The sequence below is a fragment of the Montipora capricornis genome, chromosome 10 (genome assembly GCF_036669925.1).
Source record: "Montipora capricornis isolate CH-2021 chromosome 10, ASM3666992v2, whole genome shotgun sequence".
In the NCBI taxonomy this organism is placed as follows: domain Eukaryota; kingdom Metazoa; phylum Cnidaria; class Anthozoa; order Scleractinia; family Acroporidae; genus Montipora; species Montipora capricornis.
Window position 1 is genome coordinate 48,245,222 of NC_090892.1, and position 10,000 is coordinate 48,255,221.

The following is a 10,000-nucleotide window of genomic DNA, read 5'->3' on the forward strand; positions in this document are numbered from 1 at the left end:
GCCAACACCATCCAACATCGTCAGAACCAAGTAATTGGGAGTTGTTACATTCGTTACTGGATCCGTTTCACACGTAAAGTCACCAAATGTATGTATGTGTCACGAAGTGTCTCACCTTGTTTTGGAGTATCCATTCTAGTCATAAACATAATATTGGACCACTCTAAAAAAAAAATACCGTAATACTCTTTGTTTGGCCTCCAATATTTTGCATAAGCCTTGTTTTTATTTTCTCTTGGGAACATTGTAAGTCCCAAGAGAAACTCGAAACAATGCTTATGCAAAATTTTTGAGGCCAAACAAAGAGTACTATGGTATTTTTGAAAGTGGCTTATTCTGGCCGTAACAGTTAGTTAATAAAGCTTACATAGCGGAGGTTGTAAATCAAAACAAATAAAAAAAGATCAAATTAAGGTGGGAAAACTGGACTACGCGGAGAAAAAAAACACTTGCAGACGGCGAGTGCTGCTAAACCTGATCATCCCCTGTCAAATCAGTATTTCCCAAGAGCATATGGAAGGGAAGCCCCAGAATGTTTGACAATTCGAATTTCACCCTCTCTTTTCACTTACTAATTATCTCCTCTTCTCTTTTTTGCAGAAATAGTTCGTCAAACACAGGATTTAAACGTTCATGTGATCATAGTTGATTACGAAAGTAACGACATAAATATAGAAGAAACGCTTGAAAGGAGTTCACTTCAGTCTTTCAATGTTGTAAAGATTCCTGCAAAGGAGAGATTTCAGAGAGCACTGGCCCTTCAGCGTGGGGCACAAACTGTTACTGACCCTCATAGTATAATTTTCCTCTCGGACCTTCATCTTAAGATCCCCCCCAAACTAATAACTACTATTCCTAAGGTAAGGAAAACTTATGAAGTTGAAACTTTCAGAGAGACCAGAGTTTTCTTAACGGCATTACAGGGCATAAGACGGCACAAATGCACAAAAACCCCTCGTTCAGCTTGGCTATGTTATTCACCAAGCCATACTCGCAGGAAAAGATGTTTGTTTATGACGACGCATGGGTTCACGGATGTCTAAATCTAAATCTAAATTCGTAATCCACAAAGTGGGTGACCCATCATCGTGGATGATCTGAGACCTTGCCACACCACTGAAAATCCTCTGCTAAAATTTATTTGTCAATGGGTGAACGAGTGTCAGCCTGGTTGCCGAGAACTCGGTTTCTGCCACCAAGAACTCGGCAACCGCGATGGAATTTATTTTCAACTGCATTGAATGAAACAAACCTCTCTCGAGAGCTCTTTAAGGAAAGTAAATTTATCGTCAAACGTGTCTTTAAAGGTTTAAAACTAGCGAAAAACTCTGCCATCATTCACTTACCACTAGACAGGGTTCTTGCATTTCGGTTGAAACTTGAACCTCAAACCTTAAAACGCGGGACGTCAAGATCGGAGACACGCGAGTTTCAGACGTTTGCGGTTTGCGGTAGACGAGAAAAAACGCTTAAAGGCCCGTTTAAACGGTTTCAACATTTGACCAACATTCGTTCAATAAAACTTGAGAAGAACGGATGTTGGGCAAGCGTTGGACGCAAAAACGACGTTGTGCGGAGGCCGTTCAAACGGTTCCATCATTGCGGCAACAAAAGAACCAACACTTTCGCGAAACTTGATCGTTAGGAACGAAGAACTAGAGGAGCATTTGGCTCAACTGAGTGTTGAATGCAAGTTGAGTCAACTGTTGAAACCGTTTAAACGGGGCGTTAATATTTCACGTCGCCTTCGCGGCAAACGGCAAGCTGAAATTTGCGTTCGATCAAAAATCAAAGAAACTCGTTTGATTTTATTTAATTTTTTGCTTGTTACCTACACACATCGAACAAATTCTCACAAGAAAGAGACAAGTTAGTTTAAGACGATTTTCGTGGTTTTATTGCAAGCGGCAGTGTGCTGTCTGATTTAACGCTAAATCTCCCTAATTCCTTCGCTGTTCTATCATATTTCTCTTTCTCCCCTTTAGCACTGCGTTGAAGGAAAGATGGCGTTTGCTCCAGTTGTAAAACGACTACGTTGTGGCTACTACCCTGATCTGCCATTAGGCTACTGGGAGACGCTGGGATTTGGTCTTTTGGCGATCTACAAGTCGGATTTCGATCGCGTGGGTGGAATGAATATCAAGGAGTTCACGGAATGGGGCGGAGAGGACTGGGAACTACTGGATCGCATTCTCATGTCTGGATTAGAAGTCGAGAGACTAAAGATCCCGGATTTTTATCACTTTTATCACCCTGCTCTTGGCAAAAGCCATCAAAGAGTTGGTGCTTAATAAATAAGATTCATTTTGCTACATTGCCTTGTCTCTTCCACCCTTACCTTTCCTCCTTCGCCTGTCGGAGGCAGGGCTAGATAAGCAATGCAAGCGACTGCGAGGACGAGAACAAGCCTTAAGAAACGTTCATTACATGCTGTATCTTTGTTTCCAAATCTTTTTCCCGGCAGACGGGACAGGAGATGGCGGGTAAAATCTCTTGGAAAGGGTCTCCACTTGTCGCTGAGAAAGAACAGAAGAAATACACCTGCTCTTTGTAGATATTTCAGTTCTCGTTAAAAATAAAGAACGACAAGAATGGAAAGACCGATGAGGTAGCAGTGGTCAAACGTAAAGAAAACTGGATGTTTAGACGTCCATGTTCGAGTGCGCAATGTAATTCTAAAAAAAACATCATTTGAAATTTGGAACTTCAACGAGAAACTATTTTGTCCGCAAAATCATTCTTACGAATTGTTTTTCATGCTGTTGTGTGTTTCATTCCCTGTTTCAACATCTTGTTGCCACCGTCATTGTTGTCACCATAACCAACATCAAGTCATCGCCATGACGATGACAGATCGATCCATATCGTTTTCTTTTTGTTAGAAATTAATCAACTTATCTTAATTTAACTGTAACCATAAAAAAACTCTGCGTCGATGGGTGTTCAAAAATTTTTAAATTCATTTATTAAAACAATTCTCTTGGAATACCATTTTTGTCCACAAAAAAATAACAAATTAATTAAGAGTCTCAAAACCAACGAGTGTTTAGTCGTTCGTATGGTTAAATCACAAAAATTATCGTTCATTTTCTCAAGTCATAAATTACATCATTTCAAGAACAAATTATAAAAAAAACCTATGGTCATTGGAATTCCAGCTTGGATATCAAGATTCCATTGTTTTTGTTTTCTGCCTACGGATTCTTATACTTGACGTACAGGACAAACTTAGAGGCTGAGGGAGACAGCGGCGGGGTGGAGGCGTCTATGCGCCATGCCTGGAAGCACTTCCCACTGCTGTGACATCACGTCAAATGAGTCAAGTCGATTGGAGTACGCCTTCATCCACAGCTTTTCATTTCCACCAATTAAAAACATCTGCGAATCAATTGTGCAAGTACCACAGCCAAAGCGCGGACACGGCATGTTGGGAAGTTCAAACCACTTCCGGTTTCGTAGATCGAACATTTCAATTGAGTCAAGAGAGTAGTCACCTTGGGTGAGTCCTCCTGCTACAATCAACTTCTCACCCACCGCGACAACAGCACAACGGCGACGATGAGAATTCATGCTCGGCAATGTCTCCCACTTTTCTGTTTTCAAGTTGAAGCATTCTACTATATTTGTAGGGCGACCAAACGCATCTCCACCTGCCTGAAAATAAGGTAAATGTTGATATAAAGAATTAACAATTTTCCAAGTAAAATGCACTGCTGATTTCACTTGGAGGAGGGTCTCCAAACAAGAAATAGTTACGAAGTTAGAAACAACAACTATTACCCGTCGACTGGGACTTACCACAGCAAAGTAATCACCAATAATTGCCCCTCCACACTTGGTCCGTGCCGTTGGCATAGCAGGAGCTTTGAGCCATTTTTCCGACTTGATGTCAAACATTTCAACCGAACTAAGCTCTTTGTTATTGAATCCTCCAGCCACCACGAAGCGAGCCCGTGATTTATCAGAGGTACCACAAGGGTATGCACGAGCAGTTACCATAGAAGCCAATTTTCTCCATTCGTGTTGATTCCAGTCAAATAACGATGCACTGTCGAGAGGTTTCTTTCTACAATGACGACAAAAAAGTCGGTTAAACTAAGGAAATAGATGAGTCACTTGCAAAGCGCCATCGTTAGACGAAAAAAATGGGTTACACACAAACAAAGCTTCCACAAGCCTTATTTGGCGCTTCAAATCAAAGCTTTCCCGCACCCAGTGCTGTGAATGAAGTTTGTGGCACTAACAAAAAGCCATCGACTTTTTTTCAAATTCAGTGATAATCCCAGCCGGCCATTTTCTAAGGCCCCGTCCACACTAAAGCGTTTTTTTTTTCCCAAAAGTATTCTCTTTCGGTGTCCTCGAAAATGCATCGATCCATTCCCGTCCGCACTACCGTTTTCGCAGTGTTTTCAACTGTCCACGCTAAAACACTCGAAAACTCTGAATAACATGCTGTGTCGTAAGTTGAACAATATACCCATTCTCGAAAGAGACACGACTGCTACATTTTCCGTAGTTCCCGCCGATGATGAAATAGTAGAACATAAGGAAGATCCTACTCAGGGCTCCTGATTATAGTCCCGCCAAATATCGGGCTCAAATTTTCAGAAGTAGCCGCCGCTTATTTCCCTTTCGTAAACGGTCGTTGCCATTTCTCAGAACGGTCGTTGCCATTTGAAACGGTCGATGCCATTTTTTAGCTCTGAATTACACTCATTAGGTCTAAGAACTCAAAAGGTTGCGGTTACTGGGAGTTGTGTCTCGCTGGTCATATGAGTTACGGTTCGGATTAGGGTTCTGTTTAGGGTGAGGCCTAGGAACCCGGGTTCGAGTCTTGAAATTCTCGGACTCTTTTTTCCCTCCAGTTTTTCTTTTATAAATGTTTTTTTTTTTCCTTTCTTGTCTTAATTTTTGTTTAATAATTTTTCTTATTTTGTTTCTTTTAATTTTCTTAGAAGTGAAGTGTGTAGTCGACCGTTATAAATGGCATCGACCGTTTCAAATGGCAACGACCGTTTACGAAAGGGAAATTTGCGTAGCCGCCAATGCAATGCCTTTTTAATAATGATTTAGCTAGTAATTAAACCAAATTTGTAAAAAAAAAAGATTCCCCTGTACGAATCATCAAGACCCATCAAAGCTTTCTACGTCACCTGTCAGATCCCCCAGCGGTGATAACAGCGTACCCATAAGCGCCTGCGGCCAGGCTGTTGCATTCAACCGGCATCGAAGGGAGGTCCGCCCAGGTGTTCGTATTCAAACAGAATGCCTCAACACTATCCAGATCAAATTGCCCCTGGTACCCCCCACAGCACACGATGACGTCACCTCGGAAACAAGAGGAGTCCACCTTTTCGGTTCCGTAGACAATCTCGTCAGCCATATCTGGGTTGTCAGTAATCTTGATGAGCTGGTAAGGAAAAGCAATTTAAGAAAAAATGAGCCAGCTTCGAATTGTGTAGGAAGAAAAGAACAGTGCGAGGTTCAGGGCAAATAATGTGGAGGGTTTTAGTTGGAAACTAGTCAAATGGTATCACCGTTCAATAAAATTAACACTAAATGCCGACATGAGTGAAACAACTGTCTTAAATTAACAATTCCCATACTGGTGGCATTTGACAACAATTAATAGTCTTTGAAATGAATGTATATATTTGAATTTCGGGATACAGCCGGTGGTAGACGTGATCTTCGTTCTTAACTAGACACCTGGGGCCCGCTTCTCGAAAGTCCCGAAACTTTACGGGCCATTTTCGGGTGTCGCAATTCCTTTTGTATCTCAAGAACGGAGAGGATTTAAGTCGCCAAACTTCACTTTCGAGAAACAGGCGCCTGGCCCGGGTTGCTCGAAGCATGGTTAGCCCTAACCAGTGTTAAATACCATGGAAACCTATAGGTTTTGATGGCTCTTAGAGCGGTTTTCAAATGAGTGTCGTAAAACCAAAACCAAAGTAATTACTTTGGCCAATCAAAATGGACGGAGACAATCCAGTAAACCAATCAAAACTCGAACTAATTACACTTAGTAAATTTTCAGCTCCGACTATTGCATTTCTAGCTTTTTGATTGGCTAAAAGACTCCGACTATGAGCCATTATAGTTCACCACTAAATTTTCTCCGATTCTTATTGGTTTAAATTGATCACGTGACGCGATAGTTCTACTTTACATATGAATGAAAACTAATTGCCATAGGAAAAACTACGCACTTAAACTCGCTTTAAAGAGAAGGCAGACATGAACTCGGAAATGTCCTATTAAGACCGCGACTATTTATCGATTAAATTGACGTCAGCACTAGCCATCTCTTTTCTACTGTGATTAATGATTTAGAAAGAATAAAGTATTCCAATACATCAAATTTAGGGTGTGTTCCATAGACCGTATTTCGGAATAAGAATGGATGGAATATAAGGTAGAAATCCTTCGTTTTTACGGTGATTCACATAACAATTGTCAAACATCCGCTAAAATGCTATTTTAAACATATTTTTGTTGTCCTTGCTGCTTCGAAACTCCACGTATTCTTATTCCGGAATAAGGTCAATCGAACGCGCCCTTAAAGATCATTGTAGTTGACCAAACTCGTTACAAAACCTTTACTAGTAGTAAATTTTGGTCTCATTAGGCCTCGTTAGGCCTGAAAACGATTTATACAGTTACCAAGAAAACCTTCAAAAAATTCAGACTTCATATGAATTATTTTTAAAAGTTTCCTTCTAAACCGCTGAAGTTATTACTTAACTGCGACTGTTCATCAATTAAAACTCTCGTGTATTTAACCTTTCGCAGTTCATATGAACATTTCATATATTGGCTATCATTACAATAAGTATTGTATCAAAAGGATCCGAAGATATAGGATTCGTAAACTAAACATCGATAAATATTAATTCAATTTGAAGAGAAAATATAACTTAGCTATACTGGATCAAGTGGGATTTGTTCTAGTGAATTCACTGACTCATAAGAAACAACATTACCTTGCTAAAACAATTAGTCCGTAATAATCCACAATGTGGCTAACAACGAGCACATTGCACTTCTTCATTTCAACCTGGTAACATTTCTATATCGATTAAAAATTCGGCAGAGGGAAAATATAGACAATGGATATATTGAAAATTTTCTTCCGGGTTTCACGAAAGCTCTAAACTGAAATATAGTCATTTAAATTACTTGTAGCAAGTTGTCACACGACATTTTAGATTTGCAGAAAATTAAAAGCTGATCTTATGTCAAAGATCCTTTTTTTCTCTCGCTGTTCTTGGACTCGAAGCGTAATTTTCCTGGACATCAAGACAAAAATCATAAAAAATTCGTATCCGCTTTCTCTGTCACAAGCAGACTGTTCATATAGTCCAGTGAGTTTACTTCTACTCGAAATTCGCTGGCACGAGTGAATTACACCAACCTTGGAATTTATAAGCCAGTTAAAGGTTTTTAAATAACTTGAAAGCAAAAGTGACGATTACCGCCACAGTTTATGGCGGAGACAAAATCGAAAAACGGCAGAAAAGGTCATTTGGTCATAACAGCGAGGAGTTGGCTTTAAAATAGCTTGGGGAAACTCCACTTCATCGTTCACACAAACAAGAGAAACCGAAGGATATGTCGAACCATTCTAGACTTGTAACGAGCCTCCGCTAACAAGTTGAATGTCAACGATTCAACTTTCCTTCTCCACTGAATTTTCGGGGCTCCAACGAGCTGATAAACCGAGCAAATGAATGTAAAAAGTACGCAATCTATCGCATGTTTCAAGAAGAGCAATCAATCCTTTACCTATCAAGGGCAAAACAACACCAAATTTTACGACATACTTACCAATTGATTCGAGGTGATCTTTCGCTTCAATCCCAAGTTAATTTATGCGAACTATACTACACCAAAACTTAATTTCCTCTATGTTTTTAGATAGGCTAGAGGATCAATGGGGATACATAAATAGCTTTGACGAATGTACGCCACAAATTAAGGTCTCAAAAGCGGAAGCCAAAGTGGACCAAAATTCTCTATCGGAAACAGCTCCCCTCCAATACGCTCGCATTAACCTCCAAGAAACTGACAATGGGAAATTTGACCAGACTCTATTCATACCTCAAAGTGTGAATGATTATTTGCATGAACCTCGGGATTAAATGGTCTCTTGAGAGAAAGTAATTTGCATAATACCTCCTGTCAGGCAGTGTTTGTCTACAACAAATTTAATTTCACTTATTCAAGTCAGAGCGATTATCAATAAAGAAGAATTATTCGCTTTACAATCTCAAAAAAAAGAATTGATCCTGCAAATGAAAGGGCGCACATGGCCGTAGAAAGAAAACTATGAAATTACGACTCAGGGAAAGTCCATGGTTTTGATGCCTGCTCACGCACGAAAAAAATGGCTGAAGCAAGTGCCTCAGATTGCCTCATAATGGCTACGGCCCTGGCGAACCTATGATAGTTTGATAGTTCCGTTTCAGAAATGCAAGCTCATCTCAAACAAGAAAAGTGAGGTTACAGTTCTTAGAATTTTTTTTTTTCGCGCATGATGCAAGATCCGAAGCGCTGTTGACGAGGATCACGGATCACCTGTACTTCGTGTCAACGTACAGGAGATAACAATTTTCAATGCTGCGTTCAATTTTTAACTTAACACAACGAAAGTGAAAAGACTTTAGAAGTGACCTCACATGATGGGACAAAGCGGTTTCCTACACTGTTCGAGGAATATAAATTTAAAAGGCTGATCTTTTCCGTATGACATTTGTTCTTCTAAGCTAGACTAATTTTTATTTACAATTTTCTAGCGAGTGTTTGAAATGTGCAAGCAATTTTTAAAAACTGCATATTTTAACAAAAACACATTAATTAAAGATGTTAGCCCAAAGTCATCAGTACCACTTGGCCAGTATACCAGTTATGACGTCATTATTCTAGTTTAGGGGAAGAAAGCGGAAGGCACGCCTATATCATATCTTGCTATCTCACAGCGAATTCTGCAAGTTTGAAACGATGAGTCACGTTAGAGGTAAAAATGGCACGGCATCATAAATGTTCCCATCCTTAAACACTCGATTTTGAATCATTTCAAGTTCAAAAAATGGGTTTTCGTCAAGAATCAAAAGCCAAGCATAGAGACGAGGAAATGTCACTCCTAATTGAGCATGCCCGAGCTCAATGCTCTAAAGATCTTTTTTGCAAAAGGTCACGCACAACAAGGCACGCTTTACTGCAGAGACCAGACTAGCAAGATCTAGTAATTTGTTAACAAAACCTCCCCTTTTCATTCACTTCTTTGCGAAAAATATAGGTATGTGACGACAATTTGGCTCACGTTTGATCCCCGTTTGAGAGCTCAGTGGATAACAGGCAAATCATAAATCCGTTGCCTTTTTCTCTCGCCAGATGCCCCACTGAAAATGGACTGCTTGTTTACCATTTATTTCAAGGGAATCGTGGAAAACTTTTTCAAATATTTTTGCAAGAAATATGTATTTAAAAAAAACATCTCGACCCATGGGGTAAAACAAAATATCCTAGCTTTATTGCCATGCCATGAACTGATCGACAAATGCGAGACTACATCTGGGCCCCTTGTGGGGCCCTGTAAAAGGCCCTCCGTTTTCCTTTGGATCGCCCGCAACGCAGAGAATTCAAGTAACAGCCCTTACAGAGAGAGGAGTTTAACAGCAACACGAGAGCTCGTCGTGTAAGATCTGCACTCATGTTAACTTTCTCATATTGAAATTAAAAGATAACAAAGCATAACACAAACAAAACCCACCACAATACAGTATCAACATTGGACTGCATTGCATAACAATACATTCTCATCTCTTAGGCACGTACGGCACGTACGACGTTTGCATGTCGGGGTTCGCATACCCTTTCTTGCAAAAAAGGCTGACATCCTTGCAGTTGACGAAATTATATTAAGTATACAAAATAGGCTGAGGTTTTCTACAAATACTTCAATTTGAATATCTGACCAAACAGTTCGCGGAACCTTATC

General features: G+C 40.0%; 3 protein-coding genes across 4 annotated transcripts in view; 2 read left to right on the forward strand and 1 right to left on the reverse strand.

Annotated features, from left to right (window-relative positions):
- Positions 1-2,593, forward strand: part of LOC138019965 (beta-1,4-N-acetylgalactosaminyltransferase 3-like) — a 9,090-nt gene extending 6,497 nt beyond the window's left edge. Inside the window, exons 4-5 of the mRNA XM_068866941.1 lie at positions 601-860; positions 1,986-2,593. Coding sequence (XP_068723042.1) covers positions 601-860; positions 1,986-2,291 — 566 coding nt within the window. The 3' untranslated portion in view covers positions 2,292-2,593. The remainder of the gene's footprint in view (positions 1-600; positions 861-1,985) is intronic.
- The window catches only part of LOC138019581 (ornithine decarboxylase-like), a 163,149-nt gene that overhangs the window by 55,258 nt on the left and 97,891 nt on the right, over positions 1-10,000 (forward strand). The gene's annotated exons all lie outside the window — the stretch shown is intronic.
- LOC138019966 (kelch-like protein 8) overlaps positions 2,938-10,000 on the reverse strand; it is a 7,744-nt gene continuing 681 nt past the window's right edge. Inside the window, exons 1-4 of one of the 2 annotated variants that reach the window (XM_068866942.1) lie at positions 7,828-8,114; positions 5,154-5,410; positions 3,799-4,066; positions 2,938-3,654 (exon numbers count right to left, since the gene is read on the reverse strand). In XM_068866942.1, the coding sequence (XP_068723043.1) occupies positions 3,229-3,654; positions 3,799-4,066; positions 5,154-5,383 (924 nt within the window). In that variant the 5' untranslated portion in view covers positions 5,384-5,410; positions 7,828-8,114 and the 3' untranslated portion in view covers positions 2,938-3,228. Of the gene's footprint in view, positions 3,655-3,798; positions 4,067-5,153; positions 5,411-7,827; positions 8,115-10,000 lie in introns of those variants that run through there. The other variant, XM_068866943.1, reaches the window with a different exon arrangement.